The sequence below is a fragment of the Cetorhinus maximus genome, chromosome 12, assembly GCF_964194155.1.
Source record: "Cetorhinus maximus chromosome 12, sCetMax3.hap1.1, whole genome shotgun sequence".
In the NCBI taxonomy this organism is placed as follows: Eukaryota; Metazoa; Chordata; class Chondrichthyes; order Lamniformes; family Cetorhinidae; genus Cetorhinus; species Cetorhinus maximus.
In genome coordinates this window covers 41,139,840-41,160,211 of record NC_135890.1, presented here as the reverse complement: position 1 = coordinate 41,160,211, position 20,372 = coordinate 41,139,840, and the positions used below count along the sequence as shown (strand labels likewise).

At 39.8% G+C, this 20,372-nt stretch overlaps 1 protein-coding gene across 1 annotated transcript in view; it reads right to left on the bottom strand.

Annotated features, from left to right (window-relative positions):
* Positions 1-20,372, bottom strand: part of anks1b (ankyrin repeat and sterile alpha motif domain containing 1B) — an 809,329-nt gene that overhangs the window by 388,899 nt on the left and 400,058 nt on the right. The window contains exon 7 of the mRNA XM_078553447.1: positions 12,377-12,478. Within this exon, the coding sequence (XP_078409573.1) occupies positions 12,377-12,478 (102 nt within the window). The remainder of the gene's footprint in view (positions 1-12,376; positions 12,479-20,372) is intronic.

The window sequence follows — 20,372 nt, the reverse complement described above, 5'->3', positions numbered from 1 at the left end:
ATCTGCTCTTGTAGCCACAGTATTTATATGGCTGGTCCAGTTCAGTTTCTGGTCAATGGTAACCTCCAGGAAGTTGACAGAGGGTGATTCAGAGATGGTAATGCCACTGAATGTCAATGAGAGATGGTTAGGTTCTCTCTTGTTGGAGATGGTCATTGCCTGGCACAAATACTTACCACTGATCAGCCCAAGCCTGCATGTTGTCCAGGTCTTGCTGCACATGGATACGGACTGCTTCAATATCTGAGGAGCTGTGAGTTGTGCTGTAATCACTAGCAAACATCTGGCCTTATGATGGAAGGGAGGTCATTGATAAAGCAGCTGAAGATGGTTGGACCTAGGACACTACCCTGAGGAACTCCTGCAGCGATGTCCCAGAACTGAGATGATTGACCTCCAACAACAACAACCATCTTCCTTTGTGTAAGGTATGACTCCAAACAGTGGAGAGTTTTCCCTGATTCCCATTGACTCCAGTTTTGCTAGGGCTCCTTGATACCACACTTGGTCAAATGCTGCCTTCATGTCAATGGCAGTCGCTCCCACCCTATCTATGGAGTTCTGCTCTGTTGTCATGTCTGGACCAAGGCTGCAATGAGGTCAGGAGCTGAGTGGCCCCGACAGAACCCAAACTGCACATCAGTGAGCAGGTTATTGCTGAGCAAGTGCCATTTGATAGAACTGTTTCTAAAACATCATTTTACTGATGGCCGAGAGTCGACTGATGCGGTGGTAATTGGCCGAGTTGGATTTGTCCTGCTTTTTGTGGATAGGACATACCTGGGCAATTTTCTACATTGCCAGGTAGAAACCAGTGTTGTAGCTGTACTGGAACATCTTGGCTAGGGGCAAAGTAAGTTCTGGGGCACATCTTCAGTACTATTGCCAGAATCTTGTCAGGGCCCATGGTCTTTGCAGTATCACCAGCAAACATCTGGCCTTATGATGGAGGGAGGTCATTGATGAAGCAGATGAAGATAGTTGGACCTAGGACACTTCAGCTATTTCTTGAAATCACAGAGTAAATCAAATTGGCTAAAGACTAGCATCTGTGATGGTGGAGACCTCAGGAGGCGGCCCAGGTGGATTATCCGTCTGACACTGCTGGATTAAGTTGCTTGCAAGCGCTTCAGACTAGTCTTTTGCACTGATGTGCTGACCTTCTCCATCATTGAGGATGGGGAGATTTGTGGAACCTCCAACTCTAGCTAGTTTTTTAATTGTCCACCACCATTCACAACTGGATGTGGCAGGACTGCAGAGCTTAGATCTGATCTGCTCGTTGTGGAATCACTTAGGTATAACTAAAAATGAGGTGGCAGCCTTGTTGTAACATGGCAGATGATGTGTTTCAGGCTGAGCAAATCCACGAGGGAAACTTGATCATGCGGTCACAACAATTTTGCAATTTGTATTTCATTTCGAGATGTGTACCCAGAATTCAGTAGCAAGAAGTCCACCAAAACTCAAGAGATTTTTTACAAAACTGAATTGAACATTTATTAATAAAAGAAAAGATTTCAAGCATACATAGGTCTACAAATTACTACCGTAATAACTCCTAAAACCCTTAATTAATCTGGCTTCCAGTTACACCCCCGTTAAGGCAACAATAAAAACAAATAGATTTAAACAGATCCAGGTAAGTCAACACAATACCCTGGACAGTAGAATTGAAAATGGCTTTTCACAGCTTCAGTTTCTGTAGACAGCCAGCTTGATGCACAACTACTGGAGGCTTTCACACTTCTCCTAGATCTTACAATGCCTTCCCCTCTCTGATACATAGCCTCAATCCTTTATACATGTTTCTCCCTTTTAATGCAAATTCCATTGTTCCCATATGTCTTTGGAACTTTACCCTTCTCATCGCCTAAGCCTTTTCATGGTGTTAATATTATCAGTAATCTTTGGGAAAAATAAACACACTGCCTGGCCTAGCTTCTCTGGCTAGGTGTGACATCCTACCATCTCTTTGAAATTCAAACTACCCTGATTTATCTAAAAATGGAAATTCTCCTCACCTCATATTCTAAAACTTCAGCCAAGTTTACGTACTTAGCATTTCAAACCTAGCTTCTTTTGATGAGTCAAAGTCTGCAGACCAGTTGTCTCCAATTCAATTAAATCCCACACACACATACATACATATATACACATACAGAAACTATCCAAACCCCATTATTAACCTACTTTTACAATAAATGACAATAACATTATGAGAATTAATATATTTTCATGACAGTCTGCATGGTATGATTCAGTGACTATGTCCATGTTGCTTGACTAGTCTGTGGGACAGCTCTCCCAATATTGGCACAAGCCCATAGATGTTAGTAAGGGGAACTTTGCAGGGTCGACAGGGCTGGGTGTGCCATTGTCATTTCTGGTACCTAGGTCAATGCTGGGTGATCTATCTGCTTCAATTCCTTATCAACTTTTCTGTGGTAGTTTGATAGAACTGAGTGGCGTGCTAGGCCATTTCAGAGAGTATTTAAGAGAGCATCTTAATGTGGGTCTGAAGTCACAGATCATCCAGACCAGGCAATGATAGCAGATTTCCTTCCCTAAAGGACATTAGTGAACCAGATGGGTTTTACAACAATGGATTCATGGCAACCATTAGATTAGCCTTTAATTACAAATTTATTAATTGAATTCAAATTCCACCAGCTGCCGCAATGGGATTTGAACCCATGTCCCCAGAGCATTAGCTTGGGCCTCTGGTTACCAGTGCAGTGACATTACCTCTAGGCCTGCTTTGTCCTGCTTTTTGTGGATAACAAACATTTGGGCAAGTTTGCACACAGGTAAATGCCACTGTTGGATATGATTTATATTCTGCAATTGCACATATCATTCATGAATGACAATTGTGAATCATTTATGCTCATTAGAAGAGCTTTAGACATAAATCATAACAATGGTTTATTTTTATAGAGTGCCTTTAAGCTAACTGAAGGTTTGGACGAATAGATGAGTTTTAAGTTGGATTTTAAGGATGGAGAAAGCAGTTTAGAGGTAGAAAGGGTTTGGAGAGGCAGTGCAAAGCAACAGGGCCAATCAAGGGGTGGCGCCAAAGCAGATGTACCCAAGATTAGAGACACAAGATTGAAGGATGTCACAGGAGAAGTATGGAAGGCTGAGGCTGCAAAGCGACATGAAGAGGAGGAAGAACGAAGATTTTAAATTCAAGAAGTTGGAGAACAGGGAGACAATGCAGGTTAGTGAGATTGGGTGCTATTGGCAAGCAGGATATAGAGCAGAGCAGGTTATGGGTAGTTGCTTTTGGGAGAGGTTGGAAGTTATGGAAGGAGGAAGTTGGTAGAGTTGTCAGATTTCAGGATTTTCCACAAAATGTATCAAGGAACAAGTTATATTGAAGTGAGTTTGCACAGGTTTAACTTTCCTAAAGTTCATATCCTGTAGCCTACTGAGGAAGAGAGGAGATTGATCAGTGAATTAGCTAAGCCTTGACTGTCTTATCCACAACTACCAGAGATGATTAGGAACTCACAGATTCACCTCAAACTTCCTTCAGATATTTGCATCTGAAATTGGGAAGGATGGGAGCCAGGATGAGCAGGAAGTGCTGACACCCGGCACCTCAAGCAAACCTGCTGCAATCTCTGCCCTCTCCACTAAAGCTACCATGCTCCAAACTACTCCCATCGAGTTTCACTTCCGACCACAGGATTAATTAAAATCAATTATTGCCTCTATCAGGGATTTTTAGGAACTGTTTTTTGCATATAAATATGTTTCTAGCTACTTCTTCCAAATCTAAAATATTCTAAATATTACGAATACAAACAAACTGTGTATCAATTGTAAGTGTAATTTCTGAAATATTAGCTAGCATTCCCCTCAAACTCCACTATTTGTAACTGAAGAAGACTCAAGTTTTATGCTGCCTGGTGTCTGCTAATGCTGCTCTATTTGTAGCCACCAGGAGGTGTGCAGAGCAGGTTAAGATGATTCACATGCTGGTTTTTAATAAATGATGCAGCAAATCATGGCAATGCAGCTAGCCCACCAGCAAGTCCTGAAATGGGCAATTAGTAGAACTCTTCAGAGGAGCCAAAGTTAAAAAGTTGGAAAAGCAGTTTGTGCAAAATCTCTTCCAGACTGTGACTGCACTGTCTTGCAGATTTAACTGCCCCTTTAAATAGCCAAGAAAACAAACTGCTAGATGTTTTTAAATAACTAGGTTTATAAGTTAGAGATAGGGTTAGACACTGACACATTATTAATCATTCTTTCCAAACTCCTTGCAGTTCAGAAACAGCACAAAATTATTTTCAGGCTATACACTGTCGCACAAAGCTGACCCTGCAGAAAACTGCAGGAATCACAGTTGTATAAACTTATCCCTCAATGATTTAATATAATTCTCAACACCACCAGAAGGACCTATTGATCATTCATCTCTTGTGATATGTGATACTTGCTGTCCAGGTTTAAGGTTGCCAATTTTGTCTTTATAAAAACAGTTCAAGTAATCCATGTGAACTGCTTGAAATGTTTCTCAGGATGTGATGAAGGCTATGCCATTATAAATTTTAAAGGTGCTTTATAAATTTAAATCTTTTTAACCCTTCTCTATATTTATTAATCTCTGTAAATTGAGCAAAAAAATGTCCTTCCACAAAATGCCCAATATATCATTTTCAAAAGTAACTACCTTGAGATTTTAAACCTTTGTGCAATTTGGTATACAGATTTCCTCCAGGACCTACATATTAGTTTGTATGCAGTGAGGCCTGTTTTGACTCTGTTTAATTAACTAAGCTGTTGACAGGATGCTGGAAGCTTCTTCCCGGAGCTGACTCTCTGCTCTGACAAATGTCCGCTCACTTCCAAGGCACACAGCATAGTATGCAACATACTTCTACAGCAACACACGAGAGCACCAGCACAGTGAAGATACTGTAGAACAAATAGGTGCAACTTGCTACAGAGCATCGTAGATGCCTGGGAACTATTACGAATCAGTTATCTAATCAACAGGTTTAAGTGTCATCACAAACAATAACAAGAGAGTTTATAATGCCATCTGATATTTCGTTGAAATCATCCAAGGACATTTTTTTTAAAATTATATGGCTGTACTTAGCAGGCTGGTTGCATGCAGTTTTGGATTTGTTTTGCTTTTGTCAGGGTCTTGTACTGTAGATGCCATGAGTCAGTGTCCTTCAGTTTGCTCGTTCTTAGTGTCCATTCGGACGGATTCGCAACTGCAATGTCACGACAGCACTCTTAATAAATTATTTGGATGGTTTGAACATCTTATCAGCAGCAGAACTGACAACAGCTTGTGAAATCCTTTCAGGATTTCCTTTGAAAGGCAACATTCCTCATACTTATTGCCTCATGTCACTTGCTTCCTGTTTGCTTTGAACCAAGTTGTGGCTGTGAAAAATAATTTTGTATTGAACATTGGCTCAGAGTTACTAGAAACTGACCTTCTCAACGAGCAAATGTGCATGCTACCGGAGAACAATGGAGCTCATCATAGTCTAAGGATATGTCAAATCCCTGCTGGTCCAGTGACAAAGAATGAATTGTATCTCTGGAGTGGGAATTCAATTCCTTGCTGTGCAATTTTGAAGGGGGGAGGAAGAAAAGGAAATGCATGCCTATATTTTTGGCAGCTCGTGTATGCATACATCAGCGTGGATTATCAGAATCCCTCAACCACTCGCATTTTCATTCAGCTACACAATCTAAAACTAGAAAAAACCTGAAAGTTCGCAAATACATCCCAAAAGTTTTGTACAATGAAAAATGGAAATACTCAAGAGTTGGAAACTGAAGTTTCATAAAGAAAACTGTAGATGTTACATTGTGAAATGGCCACTGCCAAAGTCTGATTTCTCATTTTTAGCTTTCAAATATATAAATTGGGTAGAATAGTGCACAGAAGATAGCATTTTAATCAAGTTTATTTCATCGCTAACGTATGCACAGATGATGTCTACACTGTATCATTACAAACCGGAACTCTTTACTCGAGTGTAGGATTGAGTTAGATTGATTCGGTTAGTCTTTTATTTTTCCACAGGACGTGGGTGTCACTGGCTAGGCCAGCATTTTTATTGCCCATCCCTAATTACCCTTGAGAAGCTGATGGTGAGCAACCGTCTTAAACCGCTGCAGTCCATGTCGTGTGTGTACACCTAGTGCTGTTAGGGAGGGAGTTCCAGGATTTGGACCCAGTGACAGTGAAGGAGCAGTGATATATTTCCAAGTCAGGATGGCGTGTGGCTTGAAGGGGAACTTGCAAGTGGTGGTGTTCTCGTGGTGGTCTGCTGCCCTTGCCCTTCTCAGTGGTAGAGGTTGCAGGTTTGGAAGGTGCTGTCGAAGGAGCCTTGGTGAGTTGCTGCAGTGCATCATGTTGATGGTACACACTGCTGCCACTGTGCATCGGTTGTGGAGGGAGTGGATGTTGAAGGTGGTGAATGTGGTCATTCACCAATCAAGCAGGCTGCTTTGTCCTGGGTGATGTCGAACCTCTTGAGTGCTGTTGGAGCTGCAATCGTCCAGGAAAGTGAAGAGTATTCCATCACACTCCAGACTTGTGCTTTGGATTTAGCCAACAGGCTCTGGGGAGTCAGGATGCAAGTTGCTTTCTACAGAATTCCCAATTTCTGACCGGCTCTTGTAGCCATTGCTAGTACCATTCAGTTCCTGGTCAATGGTAACCCCCAGGATTTTGATAGTGGGGGATTCAGCAATGGTATTGCCATCAAATGTCATGGGGGGGATGGTTGGATTCTCTCTGGTTGGAGATGGTCATTGCCTGGCACTTGTGTGGCACAAATGTTACTTGTTACTTATCAGAACAGGCCTGAATGTTGTCCAGGTCTCGCTGCATATGGACACAAACTGCTTCAGTATCTGAGGTGTTGCAAATGGTGCTGAACTTTGTGCAATCATCAGTGAACATCCCCACTTCTGACCCTATGATGGAGGGAAAATAATTGATGAAGCAGCTGGAGGTTAGGCCTAGGACACTACCCTGAGGAACTAGTGGCACCATGTTTCATTTGAAGATGTGAACATTCTCAAGGCAGCACTAATCTATATCACAAGATACAAAATCAGTTTATTATAAACCTATTGCAGGTTTAAGGGTGAAAATTTTCCTGTCAGGTAAATGTTCAGGACTTAGTAGACATCTACGCTATGGTAAAGCCTCTTCTGGAAACAGGAATCTGTTGATGATTTTTAAATATAGCCTGAATAGTTTAATTATATCTACACTTTCCTTTTCAGATAATAACTCATTATCATTTTTACATGAGAATTAACTTCAGTCTTATGTTGTATATCTCGTCCCCAATGCTATCTCAAATGCAGAATTATTTTACAAAATGAATTTAGTGCTGAGACCACGGTTTTGTTTTCCAATGGGCAGGCAAAGGGTAGATCATGCCTAATGAACCTGATTGTTTTATTTTGAAGAGGTGACTAAAGTAGTGGACATGTTTATGGAAACAATAGGGAATGTTTATGGGTGTTATTTATGTGACATTGGATAAAGTCCCTCATGAGAGACTCTGAGCTAAAGTTGAAACCAATGAAACTGAAGGCAATTTATTGACCTGGTTAGGAAATTAGCTGAATGGCAGGAAACAGAGTAGAGATAATGGATAGATACCCTAATTGGCAGGATGTGACTAATGGTGTCTTTCAAGGGTCTGTGTCAGGGCATTAAATATTCATTATTAATGATTTATATATTTCTTTGTAATTTTATGCTTTGCTACATTGCTCACAATCTCACCTTTCTTTATCTCATTATCAAATTTGGATATGTGGTTTTATATTCCATATAATGGCAATGCATTTCGTTAGAAACAAATCTGAATAGAACAGGATACTTTCTAAATGTGAAAAGCTAGAAACAGTGGGGATCTATAGAGACCTGGGAGTCCAGGTACATAGATCATTAAAATATCATTAACAGGTAGAGAAAAGTAATCAAAAAGGAAAATTGCGTCCTGGCCTTATCTAGGGGACTAGATTACAAGAAGGTAGAAGTCATGCTTCAATGATACAAAGCCCTGGTTAGACCACGCCTGGCATCCTGTGACCAATCTGATCACCACACATTAGTAAGCTTCTACGATGCAGTGTAGATTTATCAGGTTGTCAATGGGCAATTGGTCTTGTCATTCATCTTCAGATTAGAGGTGCCTGCTTTCTATAACAACTTTTGTTTTTACTGGGAATATTACTTCCTTCAATAGATTGCTTAAGAAACTTTCCAGTTTGCATAAAAGTTTGCAGAACTGTTCTGCTGAAGGGTCATGAGGACTCGAAACGTCAACTCTTTTCTTCTCCGCCGATGCTGCCAGACCTGCTGAGTTTTTCCAGGTAATTCTGTTTTTGTTTTGGATTTCCAGCATCCGCAGTAGTTTTTTGTTTTTATCTCAGAGTTCTTCCTTTGCTTAGTGGGATCTCTTCTCTCTGATTCTGTTCATCTCCCAGGCTCACTGACATGAGGCTGCTCTTAAAATGTGTGCCTTATGTTCCTTATCATAAGCTGGTTTCTGTCTGGTGACCATTGTATCTGTTTTCCTATTGTCCACAAAAATGGTCCCTGATGACTTAACCAGTGACACACAGTTTCAGCCATTTGGATCCCCTTGTGATAGAATGGGTTTTCTTGACACCCATTCTGCAACTAGGAAGTCTGTAGTGCCCTTGTGCACTAGTTTCTGTAGGTAATTGGACTAATAGCAGCTATTAAATGCACAGTAAAGATCTGTTGCATTTTTAATATCCTGTCAATGGAATGTCCCAAAAGGGTTGTTTACATTTTAATGTGCTGACCAGACAAGCAGACTGGCTTTCAGCCTTGTGCAGTTTCATGTATGTTGGCAGACATGAAGGGAGGTTCCTGACCTCAAGTCCATCTTGTTTCAACGCAGATTGTCCATTCTCCATTTTGTTTTTTAAAAATGAAGCGTTCATTTTCCATAAATCCATTGTTATAACTGGGTGGGTGTGACAATAAAGAAAAGCAAACCCCAATATGTTACCCAGAGGGTAAGGAGAACATCGAGACAAGGTGGTCATGCTGAGAAAAATGAAAGGCCAAAACTCAGGAGGAAGATCAAGGAATAATAAATAATGAATGACAAAGGGACCAAAAGAGGAATGCCATTCAGGTTGGCAGTACAGACCTGTAACTGCCAGGTAACATTGACATAGAATTTTCCATGTGTCTGTCAGATCCAAGACAAGAGACTGACATTAAAATTAGATACGGCTTATCTCAAAGTTGTACTTTCTTCTCTTTGAAATTATCTATTAAGAGAAGATGCTAGGTGTCAGTCTCACAGAAGAGCAAATTATAATAAACGTAATGCATTTCACAGAACCAAGAAATAGGTAACAATATATGTTGACTGCAGATGCATTCACTGGTTTGGTCTTTGGACATTTTGAAGTCTCCAAATGGAAGGTTGTCAAGTCATCATCTGTAAGAATTATCTGCAGTCCATTCCACAATAGTCATTGTTACTGATGACAAGAATGTGGTTTTCAATATCCTCTTTCTAGCAATGTTACTTCAGGTCAATTATATCGATTCTAAAACCAAACAACATCTTAACGTGTACTGTCAAATAGCAAATAAGTAACTGATTGCAATAATAATTAGACTAGATACAAAAACATTATTTCAGCTAACTGAAATATAAAAAGGACCTGAATGCCGCAATTACTTCACCACCTATTTGAGTTTGACACACTAGTGCTCAGTATATATTAGAAACCATACGTATTTTGGATAAATTGAAATATCAAGTAATCTTATACAGATACATTACCTGTTTTTTTCCTTACTTTAATTTGATATTTGATTAATACCAAATTATTAGTGTGATAGAGCCTAATAAGCACTGCTTTTGTTTTAAGAATTGGATTTCCACTAAAATTCGACTTGAATAAAATGAGAGAATTTTATAAAAATAATAACTATGTTTAAAGTCTTATACATTTACCAAACAAAACAAATTATCAACATATTGTGATAGATCAGCAAACCGTGCAATCTTGTACTTTGTTCCTAAACTGCAAATTGAAGTGAAATGTAAAGGTATGCAAAAGAACATTGTCAGATGAAGGCCATTCTGCCCATCAAGCATTTTGTTGGCCACCTAACAAAGGTATATTTTTAAAAAAACAGATTATATCTTTTTGATTCTTAATGCTTAAACTTTGTCCTAAAGCTACATTTGCAGGAAAAGATGCATGACAGTGCACAGTTAATATGTTATAGTGGGTATAAAATAGGACATGCTTGTGACCTTAGAACATCACTTATTGCTTGCCCAACCAATTTAGAAAGCAGAAACTCACTTGGTGACCAGACATCTAACCTTATCATATTTCTTTAGTGATATATGGCCAGCTTCACGAGTAAAGACACACTGAAAATGGCAGTTGCTGTAGGTTTAAACTTGACCTTCATACAGTGAGTGCCAATGTTTTGCTGATGACATTTTTATTTTGTATACTATTAATGGACACCAGCAGTATAAGAGGCCAAATTCACTGACCCCAGTTATTGTTTCAGTGTCTGATGGTCTATAGTGATGTGTCTCATTCCTTAAATAGTCTTGTGCCAAACAACCCACACTGTTAAATGTTACTTTTTAAGTCAATATATTATTTTGGGTGTTTTTTGTGCATAAAAGAATGACAAAAAAACAAGAAAGAACATGTCTCTTTCAGTGTGTCTCTTTCATCCAAATATTAGCGTGAAGAATTTCTGCTAATCAGATTCTTATTAACATTTGACTTTGTACTGAGAGAATCGTTAAGTTTCTAACATCTTGTTCAACGTGGACAGCCTGAAGATAGGAGCAATCACAAGTAGGGGATTATTTTTGATAACAGTCTATATCCTATGGCATTGCAAATGATAATTGAGAGATTATGCGTTTTCTCTTCTCTGTCGTCCTTGTGTTGATGCATTTCTCTCTGATTCTTCTTTGTACTTCTGTCTTCACTCACTTCCTAATTCATCTTTTGCTGCACTCTCTGCTTTTTTTTGCTTTCTTTCCTTTTTGGTGGAAGGTGACAGGGGCATGGGAGGTAACAGAAACCCCTAAAAGTGGCAGGCTGCATTTGGAGTGAGGACTTGCAGGAAAAATGTGCAACCTAGATGCTTATATATGAACAGTTACTGCATACACCTAGCATTCCGGTCTATGCTGCTTCAGCAGCGAAATTACCATGTTTAAAAGAGAGTAACACCTCTGTTAAAGTAGATGGGGGGGAAAATTCCACCCAGCTGGGTTTAGTGTTTGTATACAATCGCCACCACTTAGACCATCCCAGTTTATATCAAACAGCTACCTATATCATGCAAATGTGACTAACTATATGTCAATACCACGGGTGCCTACTACAAAGGCGCTACTTAAACCATATTAAGCAAGCTGGCTTTTTCAGACACCTCAAGCAGCTATTCCGGGTCACCTTCTGCCCATGGCCATCCAGCATTTGTTTGAATGAATATTGGTAAAGCAAAGCTTTGTGCATATTATTTCGCAACTCGAGACTTTCAGATCAACTACACTCAGCAAATATATTTCCTTCTTTTTATCTCCTTATTAAATGTTACTTCCTGAGACATTCATAAAAGCAGCAGTAGCAGTTCCGGTGCTCTGAACTGACTAGTGGTTTTCAAGCCAAAGTTGCTTACGCACATTACAATTCTCTCTGCTGGGCCAAAGACCTTAGCAATATTCCTTACACTTACGAATGCTCCCGCTATAAACTACGGGGACTGCATTAGCATCCATTGGAACAATTTCCAAGATATGGTTATGACTGTACTCTAATATCATGGATAATTGTCAGGTCATTCTTCACTACATTGCACTTACAATCTTTAGAGGGACAAGATTCAGGCTAAAGTTCGACAACTATCTCACTTTAAAATAAAAACCCTGGATTGAAATGGTATTTTATGAAGCTCCAAAACAATGTTTAGCTCACCACCATCTGTGTACTGTTTCCAAAGCTGGATGATGAGAACACAACATGCCATTCTGTTAGTGAGGTTAGTTTCCCAGTACCACACTACTCATCACTTTAAATGTACAGTGGGGGTGTTGGCAATTGAGTTTCAACAACAGAATGGCTCATTCCTGCACTTAGAATGGGTAAACAGCCACTTTCTAGTGAAATGAAATTTTTCTTTTAATTTTAGGTGATATTTTTTATGATATTCAATGCAGGACTGAATTGTTCAACAAGTATTCAAAGTTAAAACAATTCTTTTAACTTGAGCAGTGTTTCTGTAAAATCTCAATGTGCTATCATTTCATTTTATAACACAAGATCACGTTACCTTGTATAAGAGCGGTGATTTGTTGTGATTTCTGGGACGGGTGATCTTTCAGAATGTCTAATGCAGTCCATTCTTGTGTGTCCTTAATACTTGCATCAATTCCTGGAATAAACATCACACAATTTTAGTTATATAGAATTACAAAGAACAAAGTCAAAAACATTGAAGATATTCAAAACAGTTGCATATTAAGATGGATGAGTTGGGGTATGAACAATTAATTTTGATGGGCCAAATGTCTTTTCTTACCTTTGACACTTTCTTATGCCTGTCACAGTGAACTACTAATCTTCATCTATACACTCAATGCAGCTCACATTTTGGCAGGAATCATAACACCACAGGTTTTAAATAGATTATTGAAAACAACTTTGTTAAGGTGTGAAATGGAAAAGACAATGGCCCAAATTTTGAAGGCAGCAGCCAATTGACAGGAGTAACCGTTTACGTCAAAGACAGCTGCCCACAAAGATCTATCAAGCTCAGTGGCATGGATTTTACTAATCTCAACGTTATAGGGGATCTCTGAAATCCAGCAACAGTGATTTCAGCAAGCAGGCTAAGCAGCCAATCACATTGAAGAATTCTTACTGACAGCAAGCCAGACAGTAACAAAGACATTTTATCATATAGTTCTTATACTTTTGTAGAAAGCAAAATAGAGTGAGCCATACAAATGGGATTATGGTAGAAACTGTATTGTATTATTTTAAAGAAATGTGGGATTTTTATCATGGAATGGAGAAATTTGATATTCCATGAATGTAAAATAAGTTTTTCAGGGCCAAAGAGGTGGGATTCATCAGTAATTATGACTTAGTATGCATCTCAATATGTAGGGACTTCAGCACATCTAGTAGAGGGGCAGGGAATTACTGACAGCAAATTCTGGATATCCGCTAGAACTTGCTGTCACTTTCAGATTAATGACGATAGTTTTGCTGTTATTACAACCCAAAAATCTAGGGCAAGAGATTTCTTGTTGTATATTCAGCATTAATAATATCATGGACTAGGACTATATAATGTTAATTTTAAATAAAATCAAGCATGTATTCTACAGAGCATACATGTATACATTCTGCCTATACACATTGCACTGGATCATTTGAAGGATGGTCTATTGCCAATCACAGTGTAAGCTCACACACAAAAAATGGCTATTCCAGGAATGAGCAGGTAGGGTCCAGGGTCATGTGGAACTTTACTCCACCAAGGATTCAATGCTTTCAGGAGAGAAGGGAGAACATTGTTAGAATAAAGGGGATAGGGTGGAGAGTAAAGATAGTTTCAGAAAGAGAGTGTTTTTTTCTACATTGTGACCTACAATTCTAAGTAGCGCATGGGCATGAGGTATAACTCTTGAGTTCTCAGCCTCGGAACAATTCCTGACAACTGGTTTTCCTGCATTGTCTTCAAACATTCTGGTGTCTGCAACAAGACAAGAAGATGTCAAGATAACCATCAGGAGTGGCAGCCTTGGCCAATTTTCTACTTTCTATCCCAGAGGTGCTGTGACCCAATCACGGGTAGTTCAGTTGGGCAGTAATTGAACCCATTGTCCTCTTAGTTTTTATGGCTAAGGTATGCACTAGATAAACTCACTCAGCCACTGGGGAAGCTGAAACTTTGTGAGGTATATTACATACATAATTATTAATCCAAACCATGCCACTGACTATTCTCACCAACCTTTATGAAAATATTGCAACAATAATTTTGCAAAGTTCCATTTCTAACACATCACAGAATCAGCCCTTTGGTGTCATAGACCCATGTTCAATCCTCACTTCTATCGAACCAGGCTGCACAACAGAACCCATCTAATCATACATTGTCTTTTGATCAATTGTTTGCAGCAAGAATAAATAGTCTGCTGAATTACAATTTATTTAAGAGACTTATTTAAGAGAAGAGTTCACGTTCTGACCTTAGGGTTAGTGATAGGAGATTGTATGATTGGTCTCCTTTTGAGAAGTTATTATTCCTACTTGTTGCAAAGATCTTTCTTAGTTCTGTTCAGTGCATTATTGCTTAACTGCAATGAATGGTACACAAATGTGACTGATTTTTCTAAGCCTACAGCAATGGTTTCTCATTTAATCAGAGAATATTCTCAGAAACCTCATAATAAATTGACATTCTTAATTGAAGAATAGGAGAAAATATTGAGAGGATAATTGTTCAATTTATGAAATTAAGTTGCATTTGTCTTAGAATAAGATTGGTAAATGAAATCTTGGTGAAGAATGCTCGACTTGGAAATTCGCTTAGGTCCAATTTCAAGCCTGAAAAAAAATGTGCAGGCCCAAATGGGAGGCCTGACATTGGCCTGAAATTGGTTCCTGGAACTCATCAAAATTTTTTGGGTGAATTTCTGGCAGCTGTTGTGCCCCCACATGAAGTTCGCCCATTTTGTAAAGCTCAACATTGGGCCACTTGCCTTGTTAACAATAACCTGAGGCTAGGCCCCATTTGGATAGAGAATGAAAGCAATTGATTAGGGCTAGCAGTGGTCCTTAGGAACACTGTAGAGATGGCACAGGGGTGAAATGAGGTACAGTCTTGCCTGGAAAATATGAGGAGAGTAGCCTGACTCCTGCTTTGCTCAAGGCAGCTCAAATTCTCCATACAATGGGCCCCATGCCTGCTTACACAATCGCCCCAATATCTGAAAAAAATATCAGGTCAGCTGTCTTTCAGATATTCTTATGGTGCAAAGGCATTGGTCCCCAAAATTTACCCTTGCTGGGTCTATTTTGTGCTTGTAAAACCAAAAGTAAGGGTCCATTGTACCCTTCCCCCAAAAATGTGCAAATACCTAGTGTTGTGAAACCATGCTTTGCATCAAAAAATGATTTTTGAATTTACTGGCAGGAAACCCCTAATTGAATTTTAAAAAGACTAAAGCCATATTCCAGTAACTTGGGATCATAGTCAAAGATGGCTGCACATTTGCATCACTGTACCTTCTATATTCCAAAAACAACTGAAATAGAGATAACCTGTCTGAAAAGTCACACTTGAAAGAGGATGAATGGGGGCAATCTTCACTCCTATTAGCAAAGTGTCCAGACAATCACCTGGGTACTCAATTGGGTGGAAACAAACAATTAGACATAATCACTTGAACAATCAGAGCCTGGCTGAGCAAGGAAAGCCCAGTCATTATCTAATCAAGTTACAATTGGAATACACTCACCATGGCCTTATTTGGATCCCTGGGCAGTTAGAAAGAGGTCATGTAACAAGACAACCCTTTATGTGTTTTAAGCAACTACTTTCTCTGCAGAACGAACAGCAACGGAGATACTGAAGGAACAAGACCCTGAGTGGGTTCCTTTTCTCTCTCTCTCTCTATCCAGCTTGCAAGGTTTTTTGAAACCTGTCTGCTGATTTTGACTATCCAGAAGCCGCAGAGAAGAACTCAACCCAACACTGTAGTCTCCAAAAGAACAGAAACATTGTCGGTCTACAACTTCAAACCACCTCGATGCTGATAGCAACAGTGCCACCAAATTCAGCCTGAAGTTAATCAAGTCACCAACCTTCAAGAGTTGTAAACCCCTTTAATTTTACTGGACTCTAAAATACTTAATCTATCTTCTCTCACTCTAACTATTTGTGTGTGACCTTCGAGTATGTGTGTATTTGTGTGAAAGTCAGTGAGATTTCATTTTACTTAGACTGGGATCAAAAAAAAATAAAAACTATCCTCTTTTTAGAAACTCAGGAAAGGTGCCTGATCATGTCTTTTATGGTCATAACACGCAAACAATTAAACGCTCACGGAATTGGCAAGTATATCCTTCCTTTAAAAAAAAACTTCTTGCAGTCAAACAAGGAGAGAAAAGGAGGGGGTCCATTTGACCTCTCCCTGCCTGATCATAACACTAGCCTCACAAAAGAACCCATAATTGTACCGATGTGGCATTCATATATCCACCTTGTTGCTTTTCTGAGTAAAAATGAGGGCTTACTGGAAACTGAATTCAGGCTGATCAGGCTCATTTCGAGCCTTGAAGGTAGTAAACAGATGAAAAGTTTTATCCTGTCAGTTTAGATTTGATTTAACCCCAGGTTTCAGAGGCGAAATAACAATATGCAAACATCTCCTGATTCCCCAAAGCCTGTCCACCATCTACTAGGCACAAGTTAGGAATATGATTTGCCTCATCCATTTGCCTGCATGAATGCAGCTCCAAAAACATTCAAGATACTCGACACCATTCAAGGCAAAGCACCCGCTTGATCAGCACTCCATCCAGTACCGACGCATAGAGGCAGCAGTGTGTATAATATATAAGATGCGCTGCAGCAGCCCGCCAAGGCTTCTTCAACAGCACCTTTCAGGTCCACGATCTCTATGACCTACAAGGACAAGGGCAGTAAACGTGTGGAAGCACCACCGGCTGCAAGTTCTTCTCCAAGCCATACACCATCCTCACTAGGAACTATCGCTGTTTCTTCACTGTCTCTGGGTCAAAACCCTGGGACTCCCTTCCTAACAGCACTGTGGGTGTACCGACACCACATGGACTGCAATGGTTTAAGAAGGCAGCTCACCACCACCTTCTCAAGTCAATTTGGGATAGGCAACAAGCCCTCACCACCAATGCCCAAATCCCAAGAAGGATAAAAATAAACACTATACTATCCAACACATTCCAATATGCAATAATAAAAATATTTAAAATCCTATGTTGGGGGTTGAAACAGGACACTTTGGTTTGGAATTTTTCAGTTTCACGGGCCACGGTCTTAACATTGTCCTATGAGGAGGAAATTATTGCAGTAAAGTAATTAATATATGCCAATTTGCTATCATAAATTTATATGTACCTCAAGAAGACAGTTGTGATATAAAATAGCTTGGGAAAGCTAGTAGGTTGAAGTGATTTACAAACAACTTTACCTTACTACTTTGACATTTATCCAAGAACAATAAACTACTAGCAACAATCAACTAGTATCAAAGCCCACTTAGCTTGAGTTTTGTGACAGGAGCTATTTTATTATGAACAGGTTAATACATTTCCTCAGGATGGTATTAACTTTATGCATGGCCACTGCTGTGATTTAAACTGACATTAACAATGGCTTAAGATACAGGAGCTGGGAAGTCAAATGTCCCTGACTAGCAGTTTTGCTTTCTTGACACAGCATTGCCGACAACAAAATTTCCACTTTTTAAAAATCTATTGTGGACTCATTTTATGATATGTTGATATACTGGGTTTCCACTTCATTTCCCTCAGTGCACAAACTGTTCCAAGATCTCAACTCACTCCCTCAAGCCTTTTTCAGCTTTGCAAAACATCATTCGGTTCAAACAAGAGCCTCTCAGTTTTTGTTAATGCATGATGGATGTTACTTTCCACTGCCATCCTTACATGTGTCTTGTGGATTTATTGGCACTAGATTTTGCTATGGGAGGTACAGGTTCCCATGGGATTTAAACAGGTCATGTTGAATTTTGCAGGGAATGGGTGGTTGACGACAAACTGTCAACGTGCATTGTCATTACCCCTCTGAAACTGACCATGACATTAGAATGTCAGGCACACACAGATTAGTTTGGAAATCCTGAAGTTGCGGTCTGTAACTCAAGCTCCATCCCAGGCTGCACTGTGAACATCCCAAAGCTGGCAATCACTGAAATCACTGAGAATTTCAACTTCCCCACTCCCACATCGCAGTTGAAGCCCCTTAACCACATCGCTGTAAAAAGTTACACTTCCCACTTCTCCCCATAACCCTGCACATTGTCCATTTTCAGATAATAATCCAATTTCCTCTTGAATGCTAGGATAAAAGCAAAATACTGCAGATGCTGGAAATCTGAAATAAAAATAGAAAATGCTGGAAAAAGTCAGCAGGCCTGGCAGCATCTGTGGAGAGAGAAACAGAGTTAACGTTTCAAGTCCGTATGACTGTTCTTCAGAGCTAAGGAGAAATAGAAATGTGATGGATTTTCTACTGTTTGAGAGGGTGGAGCAGGTGGAGCAAAACAGAAGGTCAGGGATAGGTGGAAGCTCAGGAGAAATCGACAAAGATGTCTTGGACACAAGACAAAGGGAATGTTAATGGTAGTGTTAAAGACTAAAGAAGGTGCTGATAGTGGCATAAAGGCAGAATGTGTTAATAGCAGAACAAGGGTCAGCACTCTGTGAAAGCACAACATAGAAACAAGTGACAGATAGCACTGTGGAGCATGGGATGTGGTGGAGGCTGGAGAAAAAGGATAAAAAGAAAAAATATATTAATAAAAGTAAAAGAAAAAAAATTAGTAATTTAAAATTGGATTAAGAAAGGAGTAAAGATGGAGGAGAGAGTTCATGACCTGAAGCTGTTGAACTCAATGTTAAGTCTGGAAGGCTGTAAAATGCCTAATCGAAGATGAGGTGCTGTTCCTCCAGTCTGCGTTGGGCTTCACTGGAACATTGCAGCAGGCCAAGGATGGACAAGTGGGCATGAGGGCATGAGAGCGATATTTTGCTCCACCTGCTACGCCCCCTCTTAAACAGTATAAAACCCATCACGTGTCTACTTCTCGTTAGTTCTGAAGAAGTCATACGGACTTGAAACGTTAACTCTGTTTCTCTCTCCACAGATGCTGCCAGACCTGCTGAGTGTTTCCAGCATTTTCTGCTTTTATTCCTTCTTGAATGCTTGGACTGAACCTGTCTCCACCAGACTTTCAGACAGCACTGTGCAGATCTTAACCACTTCCTGCATGAAAAGGTTTCTTCCTCATAGCTCCATTGCTTCTTTTGTCAATTACCTTAAATCTGTGTCCTCTCATTCTCAATCCTTCCACCAGTGGGAACAGTTTTTCCTGATCTACTCTGTCCAGAACCACTCATGATTTTGAATATCTCTATCAAATCTCTTCTCAATCTCCTCCTCTCCAAGGAAAATAGTCCCAATTTCTCCAATCAATCTACGTAACTAAAGTTCCTCATCCTTGGAACCATACTTGTAAATCTTTTTTGCGCTCACTCTAATATCTTCACATCTTTCCTAACGTGTGGTGCCCTGAACTGGATGCAATACTCCGACTGAGGCCGAGTCAGTGTTTTATACAAGTTGAACATAACCTTCTTGCTTTTGTCCTCTATGTTCCTATTAATAAAGCCTACGATACTTTATTACCTGTTTTCTCAACCTGTCCTGGCACCTTCAATGATTTATGCTCATATACAACCAAGACCCTTTGCTCCTGCACCCGCTTTAGAATGTACCCTTTATTTTATATTGTGTCTCCATGTTCTTCCAAACAAAATTAATAATTTCATACTTCTCTGCACTGAATTTCATCTGCCACTTGTCTGCCCATCCCATCTACTTGTCTACGTCCTTTTGAAGTTCTATACTACCCTCCTCACAGTTCACAACACTTACAACTTTCTTATCATCTGCAAATGCTTAACTAGTAGATTTTTAAGCTAATTTTTAAAAAATTAAGAAAAAAGATTTTCAGAATAATATGGATTCTACCTGCATCCTATGTGCATTTTCCAATCTCTAATTTGGTCTACCTAAAAGATTTTAGATCTATTTTAGTGCTTGTTTCCTACAACACTGACATCTACCTGAATATCTGGAAAATATTCCAGCTATATCCTGCCCACAAAAAGCAGGAAAAGTCTAATCCAGCCAGTTACCATCCCATCAGTCCACTCTTGATCAGCAAAGCGATGAATGGTGTCGCTGACAACGCTGTCAAGCGGCACTTCCTCAGCAATATCACTGACACACATTTTGGGTTCCGCCAGGCCCATTCAGCTCCTGACCCCCTTGGTCCAAACATGGAAATAAGAGCTGAATCCCAGAGGCAGGGTGAGTGTGACAGCCCTTAACATCAAAGCAGCATTTGACCGAGTGTGGCATCAAGGAATCTAGCAAAATTGAGATCAATATGAATCAGGGGGAAATCTCTCCACCGGTTGGAGTCATACCTAGCACAAAGGCAGATGGTTACAGTAGTTTGAAG